The sequence below is a fragment of the Ixodes scapularis genome, unplaced genomic scaffold (genome assembly GCF_016920785.2).
Source record: "Ixodes scapularis isolate PalLabHiFi unplaced genomic scaffold, ASM1692078v2 ptg002869l_1__unscaffolded, whole genome shotgun sequence".
NCBI classification, from domain to species: Eukaryota; Metazoa; Arthropoda; class Arachnida; order Ixodida; family Ixodidae; genus Ixodes; species Ixodes scapularis.
Window position 1 is genome coordinate 819,140 of NW_024610276.1, and position 13,937 is coordinate 833,076.

Below are 13,937 nucleotides of genomic sequence, written 5' to 3' on the forward strand. Positions count from 1 at the left end.
TATATAAAGATAAAGTGGGGATGACATATGTGCTATAAATCATGCAAAACAAAGGAAAAACGAAATGAAAATAAGACAAAGGGTGAGAATGATGAAGATGCGAGACGTAGTACTGCTGTGGAAATATTGCCGCGGGCGCAGCTGACCAAGTGGGCATCGCGCCCGTGGAATAACGGTTATCGCGCTTGTATTCCACGCAGAAGCCCAGGGTTCGATTCCTGACGCGTCTATGCATTTTTGTTGACGCTGTAATGTTCTAGTAAATTCGAGAACCGTCCTGCTGACTCCAGGTTAAAGGGACCATGAAATGATTTTAAAATCGAGTTTCATCCACCGCACGTCGTAAGAGGTGTGAAAAGAAACACAAAAACACAAAAATAGGGAGCCAAAAAAAATTATTTGCTATAGAACTTTTAAAAGAAAACTGGACTCTTTTGCGCCTTCCTTCCTTCGCCTGTTTACTACGATGCATCCGCGGAAATGGAACACGTCAGCCAAATCCAGGTCGCCTATTGGGTAAGAGCCTACCTCACCAGCACCGCGATCGTAAACAATAAATAGCCGGCGAATGTTTCCTAAAAGTTTTGTTAAATAATATTCAGATCCACATTTTGTAGCATAATTAGAGATGTGTGGCGAAAATTGCCAAATTTGATAAGGCTGAGAGCCAAGCGCCATCTATCGTGTGGTAAACGAAGCAACTACTGGGCGTGCGCAGTAGGGCAGGGCCGACAGTTGCTTGGGTGGCGGCGACCGTCGAGCGTTTATTTTCTCTGTTTTCCTTCCTCTCAAAACTCTGACTGACTGAACGTTTATTTTTCTACGTGTTCTTCCCGCGCGTGCCGACTTCAAGCAGCAAGAAAGCAGTACTTAAAACAGACCACGACGAACAAGAACGCTGGATCCACCGACTTCGACGAAGCGAACTGCTCAGAATATAGGCCTAGCAGGCATTCCGACTCGGCGCTGCGTTGCTTCGTCGCAAGACCGTCTGCCTCCGACCGGCTGGCGTGCTAAATGGAATATGCCCGCGCGACCCTAGTTTGATCGCTGACCTCAATTCTAGATTAAGAGGTGAGGTCAATCTCTTCCCCTTGTTTTCCGAGGCAGTGTTGACGAACACTCGTCGATTCTATCTTCTTGTTTTGTGTGATATAGAGCTGAAATAAACGCCGTATGGATTACCTTCGTAACACGGTATGTACACTTTGTTATTGGTATGCCATTTTTATTCTGACAGACTGCACGTCACTGTCGAGCTATAACAGTTCGTGGGAGGTATACGTACAAACCCGGTCCAACCTTTCTTTGCCAAGTGTCGCGTCAGTATCGAGTTGCAATCGTAAAAGAACGGTCCCGAAGCGCTTACAAACAGCGCGAATACAGCACTTCCATCAAGCGCGCGCGTCCGCTCCAAGTGTAAACAGGTATTTACGTGGCTCTTGCTGACACTCGTAGTTCAAACGTATCTTTTTTAACGTCGGCTCGCTCCTGCATCTCCGAGGCCGCGAAAAACGCCATCTACGTCGCTTTGCAAACGACTGACACGGGCCGGCCCTTCTGCCAACAATGACAGGGTGGTTGACTTCTGGAGTCTTCATCGGAAGACTCGCTGCACTTCCCAACAGGCATACCGGCGTATGGGACTAGTGCCATGCTGTCGCTGTAGCGCAACATATCTCATTGAATTTCGCTCAGCTGCGATGCGGCGATGAGAGGCGCCGATTCAGGAAATACGTCGGTGACATCAGCGCAGTAAAACCTACCGGCGCACCCCAACTCGTTGCCGCTAACACTCCCATTCTCCTACTGCCGAGAGAACTTCCGGTTCCGGAAACGGCCTACGTCACGGCTTGTTTTGCGGTCAGTTGGAGAGAATGAAAAAGTCGATATTTCAATAATTTTTTGTGCAGAAGTTAATAAACCGAGACGAAAACGGATGCCTGTTCGGCATTCAGTGAACATTGACGGTTTAATGTAAAAGTTATCTGGAAAAAGTAAAAAGGTCATTTCATGGTCCCTTTAAGAATTTTATCCGCACCGAACTTTCTACGCCGGATGTTCGAGAAGCCCACGCGTGTACAAAGAAGGTTCCGCGTAGCAAGCTGCAGTCAGTTTCGGCTCAGCCTTTGACTCTGCTGTCACGCCGACTTCGACGCCCTCGACGCTCTGTTTTCTTCTGTCCCTTCTTGTCGCTGAACGAGTACTCCACCGAGGCCGGTATTGCTGGCGTCCCTGTAGATTTCTGTCTCCGCAGACTGATCAAAATGCCCGAGGATAGGGGGCGACTGGAGCCTTCGATTAAGTTCATCGAACGCTTGTTCTTGTTCCTTTCCCCACTGGAACTGAACGTTGTCCTTCGTCAGATTCATCAGCGGTGCAGAAATTTGTGCAAAGTCACGAACGAAACGTCTGTAGTAGGTGCACAGACCAAGGAACCTTCGAACGGCCTTCTTGTCTGATGGTATCGGGAATTCGGCGACAGCGGACGTCTTTGCAGGATCAGGGCTTACACCCTGAGCGCTCACAACGTGTCCCAAGAATTTTAGCTCACCATAGGCGAACCGACACTTGGAAGGCTTGAGTGTCAGCGCAGCAGTCTTGATAGCCTGTAGCACGGATCGCAATCGTCTCAGGTGCTCGTCTAATTCCCTTGCGAACACCACAACGTCGTCGAGGTACACGAGACAGCTCTGCCATTTAGAGCCGGAAAGGACGGTGTCCATAACGCGCTGGAAGGCTGCCGGCGCTGTACACAGTCCGAACGGCATTACTTTAAATTCATACAGTCCGTCCGGCGTGACGAATGCCGTCGTCTCGAGATCTCGTTCGTCGACCTCTATCTGCAGTACCCACTCTCAAGTTCATTGACGAAAATTAACGGGCGTGGCACAGCCGATTCAAGCTGTCGTCAATGCGGGGCAGCGGATAGACGTCCTTTTTTAGAGCGCAGCTCTTAGGCGCCTGTTTCCGGCTTGAGCGGCATCGGCGTCGCCGTCGCCGTCGGCGTAACCGCGCGGTGTATTATGGGTAAATTTTCCCGAAGAAACCCGAGGTCCTCCCGAGGTCCTCCCGAAGGAACCCGAGGTCCTTCGGGAGGACCTCGGGTTCCTTCGGGAGGACCTCGGAAGGACCTCGGGTTCCTTCGGGAGGGCCTCGGGAGGACCTCGGGTTCCTTCGGGAGGACCTAGGGGGGGTCACGTGACTATGACGTCATCGGTGACGATGACGATGACGATGCGGATGCCGATGACGTCATCAGTGACGTCACTGATGACGTCATAAGTGACGATGACGATGGCGATGCGGATGCCAATGACTTCATCGGCATCCGCATCGTCATCGTCATCATCACTGATGACGTCACCGTCACGTGACCCCCCCAGGACCTCGGGTTCCTTCGGGAGGACCTCGGAAGCACCTCGGGTTTCTTTGGCAGGACCTCGGAAGGACCTCGGGTTCCTTCGGGAGGACCTCGGAAGGACCTGGGGTTCCTTCGGGAGGACCTCGGGAGGACCTCGGGCTCCTCCGGGAGGACCTCGGGTTCCTTCGGGAGGACCTAGGGGGGGTCACGTGACCTGAGGGGGTCACGTGACGATGACGTCATCAGTGATGATGACGATGACGATGCCGATGACGTCATCAGTGACGTCACTGATGACGTTATCAGTCATGATGACGATGGCGATGCGGATGCCAATGACGTAATCGGCATCCGCATCGTCATCGTCATCATCACTGATGACGTCATCGTCACGTGACCCCCCAGGTCACGTGACCCCTCCCCCCGAGGTCACGTGATCTCCCAGGTCACGTGACCCCCCCACCCCTTCCGAGGTCAACTGATCCCCCCAGTACCCTTCCCTCCTCCTCCTCAAGAGCTGCGCTCAAACTCGGCGTTACAGGGAGTTGTAAACGGCTTTCATTTTTGTTACTGCGTTGAGCCGGCGATAGTCCACGCAGACATTGTCTCCATGTACGTCGACGTAGAGCACAAGACGTGGGATGAGGTATTACCATACATCACGTTCGCCTACAACACCGCAGCTCAAGAAACAACCGGGTTTACACCATTTCAGCTGGTGCATGGAAGAAAAGTGACGACCATGCTGGACGCGATGCTGCTTCCATGAGCCCGTGGCTGACGGATGCGACGATGCCCATGCGGTCAGTCAGAGAGCAGAAGCGAGCCAGCTAGTCCGCCTTCGAATCCAAAATCAACAGCGTGTCGACGCTCGCCGGTACAATCTTCGTAGCCGCGCCGTTCACTTCCAACCCGGAGACAGAGTGTGGGTGTGGACGCCTATTCGTCGTCGCGGTCTCAGCGAGAAAATGCTGAAGCGCTACTTTTGTCCTTACAAGGTCATCCGACGCCTCGGAGATCTGAACTACGAAGTTCTTCGCGACGGAACACGCCAACCAACCAGACGTCAGCCACGACCCGAGGTGGTGCACGTCGTCCGGTTGAAGCCGTATTACGAACGATAGCACTTTCCACCGTCCTCGACGAGTGAACTGTTAACTGTGGCTCACGATTCTGCTGTCCTTTAGTTGTGGATCTTTTTTTTCTCGTTTTGTGCTGCATTGGGACGATGCGCTTTTTTAACGGGGGGAATAATGCCGCGGGCGCAACTGACCAATTAGGCAGCGCGCCCGTGGCATAACGGTTATCGCGCTTGTATTTCACGCAGAAGGCCAGGGTTCGATTCCTGGCCTTCTGGCATTTTTGTTGACACTGTAATGTTCTAGTAAATTTGATAACCGTCTTGCTGATTCGGGGTAGCAATGTTTTCCGCACCTAACCTTCTACGACGAATGTTCCTGGAGCCTACGCGTGTACAAAAGACTCCCCGTGGCAAGCCGCAGTCAGTTTCGCCCCAGCGTTCGACTCTGCTGTCAAGGCGACTTCAACGCCCGCGACGCTCTGCTTTCTTCTGTTCCCTTTTTATTTTTGGGCACAGGTTAACCTTAATAAACATTTTGTTTCTTCAGTTATTATCCCCTCAACAATTGTCATTCATGACAACATTATGAAAAACCTTTTTTTTTTCTTTTTTTTTTTTAATTTCGAAGCGATTGGCAGTGAGTAATCTGTACCGTTTCTGGGAATCTATTTAAAAATTCGGGAATCATATAACTCAAAAGTTGAGACCCATAATTTGTGCGAATATTTTCTTGAACAATTTCTATTGACGTAGGATATAGGTTGTTGTTTTCTGCGGGTAATTTTCTAGAACTAGATATAAATAAATAGATATAAATAACCAACAATGTGCGATACCCATTTAAAACACACTTATCCTTGTTTTTTGTTTTTGTTTTTTTTAACTTAGAAGACCATTTACGGGTGCTGACTGAAAACTTTATTGCATGTCTAACCAGGGTGGAGTGGAGTCCGAGGAACTAAAATGGCGGTGAAACATTTACCACAATACATATCTAGAACATCCAGAGTATACTCATCAAGGTAGCATAATATAGAAAAAAACAAGAGCGTTCAGCAACGGAAAAAAAAAAAACTGTCACATGACAGTGCTTAGCTAATTCCAAGAACATAATGCAAGAACATAATTATCTGAATATCAAAAATTGAAGTTTGGGATTGTGTTCTTTCTAACGGCACATTCGCCTATGTTTTTGTTCTACCAAACAGCATTATTAGATACATGACTTCTGAGAAACCTAATAATCCACAAATTTCATTTTTGAGCCTGTGTCCTATTCAACTCGGCTCTTCTATTTGTTATGGGCTAAGTTTTGTTATATATTTAATCAGTTCGTCTAATGGTACCACTCGGCTGCTATAATTACTGTAATAAAAAGCTCGAGTTACACCTAAGCATTTTTTATGAGTTAGTTGTGAATGCGAAAGCATGAAAGTCGCTCGTCGGCCCCTTTGTCGTCTGTTGCGTACTAGCGCGCGCGCGCTTAGGGATCTCGGAGACCATGGTGCAGCGACCAATGGGAGCCCCGTCGACGCGCACCAGACTATGGAACCGTGGGCGAAGCGCGCCCATTGGGACCGCGGAAACTAGGAGCCGTTTCGCGCTTCAAACTGATGACGCCAGCTTGCTCCATAAAACAGTTAATGCTTTCGCATAAAAACAAATTGAGAGCCCTTCCACCCCGTGAAGAGAGAACTCCAACGAAGCTGGCGCTTTGGTGGGATTTGCTACGTCGGGCTGGGAGCATCGCCAACGGCGGTTTCACGTTGGCGGCGTGTCCATTCTCGCTTCTCGGCGCGCCGACGCTCCTGGTACTACCGCTGCTCCTCTTTGGAACGTGCAACGCGGGTGCGGTCTATGGTCTGAAGTCCAACTGATAAGGACAGTGGCGCGATCTTCTGCAGGTGGCCGCCGAAGGGTGCGCGGCATTGCGCAATGTCAGGGGGGACAGAGAATCCGTGCGTGGGGAAGGCGCGTCCCTGCGGCGCCGGCGTCTGCAGCTTTAGCGGTTCTAAAGCAAAAGCCTAAAACTACTGGCATCTTGCAGGCGCGTTCGTCGACGCTTTATTTTGGTTATTTACTTCGAATCTTTTATATGGGAAGGTTTGCGCGTGAGGCGCAGGGGACTTCAGCTGTAACTGTTCTAAAACAAAAACCTAAAACAAATCGCAGCTTGCACGCGCATTCGTCAACGCTTTATGTTTGTTCTTTGCGACGAATATTTCATACGGGAAAGGCGCGCGAGTGCGGCGCCGGCGTCCGCAGCATAAATTGTGCAAAATTGTTGGTCTACGCTTTTTCCGACCACGGAGATAATCTGCCAGAACCTAGCCATAGACAGCTTCGCTGCAGAAACCTCGCTCGGCAGTCGAGCGGACAATTTGTGGCGTGTAGGATGATAACGTAGTATGAGTTTTACATTTCAATTTTCCAGCACAGTACTTATCTACATGAGATATTTTAGCTCGCCAGCAGACTAAGGTGCAGCTGTGTGACCTTTATGTGCGGCAAAAGCAAAAAGCGGAGCTGGCTGTAGTTGCAATTTTTTATCACGTGACTGGAGCCTTAGTCCACTAGTTATAAAGCAGAATATGATCAGTGTACGCACTACGACCTGAAAGGTTTGTACACGTTAGTATTCTGAATTTAAACAGCGTCTCCAAAAATTTCCTTTGCAGGTACGGGCGCCGTCATGTCAACGGACAGCAATACAGCACTTTCCACACTCAATCCGGAGCTCTACAACGACGCCACCGCAAAAGCATGGTTCTCGTTTGGCGTGGATGGGCTGGAAGCAATGAATGGGGCCTACGGCATGGACGCCAAAGATGATAAGCAGTTTATTGATTTGGGTTGCGGTCCAGGAGATATCGCGCGTGACGGTCTGCTTCCACGCTGTCTGCTATGCCGGAGGATTGTCGCAGTAGACTTGTCCAGGGACATGGTGGAGTTCGCCAACACGCACTATGGCCATCCTAAGATCATATACGACGTCCTGGATATCGTAGCTGATGAAGTGGCAGACTTTGCGGTTCGGTACGGCCGGTTTGATCGCGTCTACTCATTCTTTTGTTTCAACTGGGTGAAAGATCAAGAGAAAGCGTTCAAGAACATGGCTGAGCTGATGAAGCCCGGAGCCGAACGTCTGTTGTGGTTCTTTGCATCCAGTCCACACATTCGATTTCGCCAAATGTTGGTTGAGATGGAGCCCTGGAAGAAGTACGCGAAGGTGAGGTGCTGCAGAATAGATCCTCTGACTATGGTCAAGAAAATCCCAAATTCTATGTCATATGCCATTTGATGTAAAATTTCAGAACGTTAATCGACGTCGTGGAACAAATAAAATTAAGTACTGTGAATCGTACACGTCCTAGAAAGATAATTCCAGAAAGACCTGTGAGACAGAATTGTCTGCATAGACCAGAATAAGTATTCTAAGTCTATACTTAGATGGTTTGTCCTAGAAACCTTGTGAACATTTTTTGGGTACAATGGTAAATCTACAGGTATTTTGGAAAAGCCGATGATCAGTTCGACTTCTGGAGCCGGAGACCAGATCTATGAAGAGGCGACAACGGTTCGAAAGGTTTTGCATAAATTCTAAAGAGAGAAGCAACGGAATGATGCTGGGCAGAATCATATATCAGGACTCATACCCTCGGGAATTAATCACACATTATTTTGTTAAACTTTATTTATTGTAACGTTCAAAGGTACCAGGCTTGCTGATCATCTGGTTTAACCTCACTGTGTATTTATGTGCTTATTAAAATTGTGTTGCTTTTAAAAAATTGTAATCTCACCATTTCAATATCTTTTTCTAGTATTTTGTGTTTATGTCTTTTACGCAGGTCGCTGAAAGGTGCATTCCTCCGACCATCAATATGAATGGGAAAGACGAAATAGCTTCCTACATCTCCAGTCTACTGAAATCTGCTAACCTCACACCATCTATATGCAACGTAACCCAAGAAGCACTTGTGAACTACGACAGCGCCGAAACCATAACCTGCAAGCATTTTTTTCACACTGTCGCGACCTCTGAAGCGCAAGTCTAGAGGGTCAATAGATTATTTGCACAAATTGGAGCTCGGATTTCGGGGTGATGACTGGAAGCTTCTATTTCTTCTTGTCACCCAGTCTGGGCAATCAGGGAGGTTAAAATAACTGTAAGACATATAGGAATCATTACGGAGTAAAGCAATTAAACTTGTTCGATTATCTTTGCTAGTAACAGATGCGATCATGTGTACATCCCTGACGGAATAGTGCCGCGCGCCAAGTAGGCAGCGCGGCCGTACCTCGAAGGTCGGTCGGGATTACCAGCAGCCACGGCGAGTTGTTGTCCCCGAAGTTCTCTTTGTAGAGTACACCTTGTCGAATGGTGAAGGTCGACACGGCTCGTGAGAAAACACGGGGTACGGTACCGCCGCGCCCTTCTAGGTGCTCGATTAAGGCTCGCAGCTACGGATCGTCTCGTTGACGTCGTGCCATGTCATCGGTGTTCACTGCCCCTAGAAAGCACTCGTCATCATCGTCGTCGCTGCTGCCGGAAGGTGTTTCGACAGGGGCCCTGGACAGGCAGTCAGCGTCGCTGTGCTTGCGTCCTGATTTGTAAACCACAGTCATGTTGAACTCTTGTAGCCGGAGGCTCCATCGAGCGAGGCGTCCTGACGGGTCCTTGAAGTTCGCAAGCCAGCAGAGCGAGTGGTGGTCCGTGACTACGCGGAACGGGCTTCCGTACAAGTGCGGACGAAACTTCGTGATTGCCCAGACGACCGTAAGGCATTCTTTCTCAGTCGTGGAGTAATTTCTCTCTGCCTTGGACAGTGTCCAACTCGCGTAGGCGATGACTCGTTCGGTGCCTTCTTGTACTTGAACTAGTACCGCGCCAAGTCCTGCGTTACTTGCGTCAGTGTGAATCTCGGTGTCCGCATCCTGATCGAAATGTCCAAGAACCGGAGGCGTCTGGAGTCGTCGCTTCAACTCGTCGAATGCCTGCTGCTGTTCCTCGGCCCATTCGAACCTCTCGGCGTCCTTCGTGAGGTTTGTGAGCGGTGCGGAAATCCGTGCGAAATCCCGAACGAACCGACGATAGTAGGCGCAAAGTCCAAGGAATCTTCGCACGGCCTTTTTGTCTGTCGGCGCTGGAAATGACGCGACGGCGCGAGTCTTCTAAAGGTCTGGGCGCACGCCTTCGTTGCTAACTACGTGACCTAGAAACTTCAGTTCGTCATAGGCGAACCGACACTTTGACGGTTTGAGGATGAGTCCAGCGGTCCGTATGGCTTGAAGAACAGCTCGGAGTCGTCGCAAGTGCTCGTCGAAGTCGCTGGAAAACACCACGACGTCATCGAGGTAGACCAGACAGCTCTGCCACTTCAGTCCTGCCAGTACGGTGTCCATAACACGCTGGAAAGTTGCTGGAGCCGTGCACAGTCCGAAGGGCATCACCTTGAATTCGTACAGCCCATCTGGCGTGACGAAAGCTGTCTTCTCTCGGTCCCGTTCGTCGACTTCGATCTGCCAGTAGCCGCTCTTCAGGTCCATCGATGAGAAGTATCGAGAGTGGCGCAGCCGGTCTAACGTGTCGTCGATTCGGGGGAGTGGGTAGACGTCTTTCTTCGTCACCGCGTTCAGCTGCCGGTAGTCCACGCAGAACCGAAGCGTTCCGTCCTTGTTCTTAACCAGTACGACTGGAGAGGCCCACGGACTGCTTGATGGCTGGATTATGTCGTCGTTCAGCATCTCTTGAACTTGCTCCTGGATCACCTCCCTTTCTTTAACTGAGACTCTGTACGGTGGTGTATGCACAGGGCGCGCGTCGTCCTCGGTAATGATGCGGTGCTTCGCAACGGCTGTTTGGCGTACCTTCGACGACGTCGCAAAGCAGTCACGGTATTCGGCGAGGAGGTTAATCAGCTGCCGTCGTTTCGGGTCCGGAAGCTTAGGGTCGATGTCAAGTTGCGCTGGTGACGTACCGTCTTGCTGAGGTGGCGAGGATTCATCAGTAATGGCGGCGATTTCGGCGGAGTTTCGGAGATCCTCGACGTGGCCAACGGCTGCACCTTTTGTGAGGTGTTGCGTTTCATTCCGGAAGTTCGTCACGAGGACCACAGTGCGGCCATCCTGAAGTTCAGCTACTCCTCGTGCGACGCCTATTCCTCTTCCCAGGCGCAACTGGAGGTTACCTTCCAGAAGAACTTCGCTACGGGTAGCTGCATCGGTCACGACGGGTACGACAACACTTGATCGCGGCGGCAGATTCACGTGGTCGACAGCGACTCGGACGGCGGCTGACGCAGTTTGGAGTTTCTCTGAAGGCGGAACAGGTGTCCGCAGCGTCAATCTGTTTTCTCCAAGGTCGATGACGGCGCCGTATTCACACAAAAAGTCCATGCCGAGAATGACGTCTCTGGAACAGTCTTTGTAGAATGACGAATTTCACAGGACACGTCTCGCCGTGAATTTCGACGCGAGCGGTGCACCTTCCAACAGGCGTGATGAGGTGCCCTCCGGCGGTTCGTATCTGCGGTCCATCCCACGGCGTCGTGACTTTTCGAAGGTGGCGGAAGAGCCTTCCACTCAAGACCGAGTAGTCTGCTCCGGTGTCCACGAGTGCTGATGCGTCGTGGCCGTCAATGACGACATTTAGGTTATTGGACACCGCTGCAGAGGCGTCGTTTTGGTCTCTGGTAGCGTTCGAGTGGGGGCCCTCCGACGTTCGTGGAGGATCTTGGCGTCGGTCGTCTTCGGCAACTCCACCTCCAGGGGTGGCCGCGCCTAGTTTCCCCGGCGTGGAGCGAGGGGCGACAGGCTTTCACGTCGGGGTCGGTGCATCGGCGAAGCTGGAATTCGTGGTGAAGGCGATCTGAACTCTCGGCGGGACGCAGGCTCGGGGGACTGGGGTCGTCGCAGATACTCGTCGATCTCCCGGGGGCGTTCACCATACCGTGGGCGCGGGTCGCTTGGGTGGAATCCGCGCAGCCCGAGTCGTCGGTATGGGCATCGGCGGTACACATGGTCAGCTTCCCCGCAGTGGTAACACAGCGGGCGTCGGTCAGCCGTCCTCCAGACGTCTGTCTTCCTCGGCGCCTGATCTTCCATTCGTCGGGGGTACTGCGGCGTTGGGGCGTCTCTTCGGGGTGGCGACGTGGGTTGGCGGGGAGCTTGCGGCGGTCGTCGGGCCATCGCAGCGTAGCTCAACGTCGGTTCCTCCGGTGCCACCGTGGTGACGGGAACCTCTGGTTGGAACGCCCGATGCACTTCTTCTCGGACAGCCTCGGCGATGGAAAGGGTTGGCGGACAGCTGGTAGTTGGCAGCAACCTTCGCAGTTCCTCCCGGACAACCTCTCGGATAATTTCCCGGATGTCCGGTGTACCCAGAGTGTTTTCGCCGTTAAGCAGTGTGGGTGCAGCGACGCCTGGATGTCGCTGGTAGCGGGAAGTATGTGCCTGAAGCGCGCGCTCGATGTTGGTTGCTTCGGCGATGAAAGCTTCGACGGTGGTAGGCGGGCTCCGCACAAGGCCACCGAAGATGTTTTCCATGTCGAACGCTGGGGCGAGACTGACTCCGCTCGCCTTGCGGAATCCCTTATGTACCCTCGTGGGTTTCTGGATCGTTCGGCGTAGAAGGTTCGGCGCGTGGAACATTCTAACCTCGAATCAGCTAGACGGTTCTCGATTTTACCAGAACATCACATTACAGTGTTAACAAAAATGCATAGTCGCGGCCAGGAATCGAACCCTGGCCCCTCGCGTGGGAGGCAAGCGCGATAACCATTAGGGTACGGCCGCGCTGCCTACTTGGCGCGCGGCAATAGTCAGCATGGCATACCAACACACTTGGAAATATTGTCTTTTCTGTCTTCTTGTTCCCGAGCTCCGACATCTCACAACCACGGTTTTTCTTACAAATAAAAAACACAAAAAAGGTTGGCTCAATGCCGTGCCGGACAAAAATTATAATTTTTCTTTTTTTTTTACATATTACAGGGTAATTCGGTTCTTTCTATATTTTTACATAAATCTCCTAGCTTTATTCTTGAACTAACTGAGAGTGTCATTGCATATAGAAAAGGGAGTTTAATTTAATTAAGGTGAACTCGATTATTCGTTGGCCGCACTCTGTACAAAAAAAAAACATGGGGCATGAAATACAGTTAATTTCATTGGAAGCCTTTCTCCGGATTACTGTTCCACTGGCCAGTAACTAGCGCTCTTTTTGCGCGCAAACTTACAAGCATTACAAGACGTTTGGGCAATGTGAACGTCGGCTGTTGTCGTTAATCATGTTAAAATCAAACACAACAAAAAAAAAGCGCTATTGACCGGCGTGCAAGCACAGTTTGAAAGTTTTTGTCCCTTTCGGCGTGACTCATCAGAATGTTATGACTCGGGCAGGTACATTGTAACGCTCTAAACGTGGATATGCCATATTGATCGAATATCTAAGTTTTGTATTACAACTAGTTTTTCAGTATAGATTTATGAGATATTCACAGTAGGAAGGGTGTACGTTCATCGTATTAATTTGTTCTATTGTTTTCTTCAGCCCCTGACAAACTATTTCCCTTAAAAGAAAAATGATGTGAAGTCCTTGTTTACGGCAGCAAGAATTTTAAACGGGCGTAATAAAGTAGTGAGCGGTCCCTCCCTGAACTGGCTTGAATGCTTCGCTTTTGGCAATGATGAGATGTTTGGCAGTTTTTTGTAAAATATCTGATTACAAATCAAAAACGGGCGTTCTCACTTGCCCTTTTGTATTCACTTCTTGTGTGCGTCTGTTACCTCTCATTTTCTTTACTATATGTGAATCCCGAAGAAAATGTTTCCACTCCTTTTGCAGCTTCAGAAACTCAATACGAAGCTTTGCTCGTGTTCAGAAATCTCACTCTTAACAATTAGCTATAGATGTTTATTGCTATTTATTTTTCAGTGGAGTTGATGGCCATGAACCCCTTGACGAACTTGATGACTGAAGAGGAAAAATCAGATCTTCTCAAGGAAGCGACCAAAGAAGCTAGCAAACTGTGGCATGAGCAAGAAACAAAGGGACCTCCAATAATGTTTGACGTCGTCGCAGTGTGTGCATTCAAGCCTGAACCATAGCGCCAGTTCAATGAAATGTTATATTGCAATTTTGTGTGCCATTTCGGGGTATTTGGGATGCACGAAGAAAAAAAAATATATAAACCAGAGCAGAAAATGGGTGCACTGCGAGATATTTTGACCGAATAGCACGAAATGTATGTTGGCTGTTTTTTCTTTTTGCAAACAAATAAAATGTAATCAAGAATTTTAATGTGGTTTTCAAGACATTGATGATATCGCAAGAAATAATATAGCGTGCCTTACTATTGTGCACATTTTTTAATTTTTTTTTAGATGCGTATAAATAAACCTACATTATATTCCGTTCACATCAAGTAACACTTAAATGAAAGAACAAAAGTTTTATTTATTCGCCTGAATAGAACACACATTTTTTTC

General features: G+C 49.8%; 1 protein-coding gene across 1 annotated transcript; it reads left to right on the forward strand.

Moving 5' to 3' along the window:
- Window positions 1–7,137: 7,137 nt before the first annotated feature.
- Window positions 7,138–13,556, forward strand: LOC120844285 (juvenile hormone acid O-methyltransferase-like). Its single transcript, XM_040215986.1, has 3 exons — window positions 7,138–7,674; window positions 8,297–8,456; window positions 13,384–13,556. Exons 1-3 carry the CDS (start codon window positions 7,138–7,140, stop codon window positions 13,554–13,556), a joined length of 870 nt encoding a protein of 289 aa, XP_040071920.1.
- Window positions 13,557–13,937: the final 381 nt, after the last annotated feature.

Excerpts from the sequence above, each read along its gene's own strand:
- LOC120844285 (XM_040215986.1), top strand. The coding sequence starts at position 7,138 with ATGTCAACGGACAGCAATACAGCACTTTCCACACTCAATCCGGAGCTC. Across the intron at positions 7,675-8,296 it reads CCTGGAAGAAGTACGCGAAG|GTCGCTGAAAGGTGCATTCC; the intron begins GTGAGGTGCTGC and ends TCTTTTACGCAG. Across the intron at positions 8,457-13,383 it reads CAGCGCCGAAACCATAACCT|TGGAGTTGATGGCCATGAAC; the intron begins GCAAGCATTTTT and ends TTTATTTTTCAG.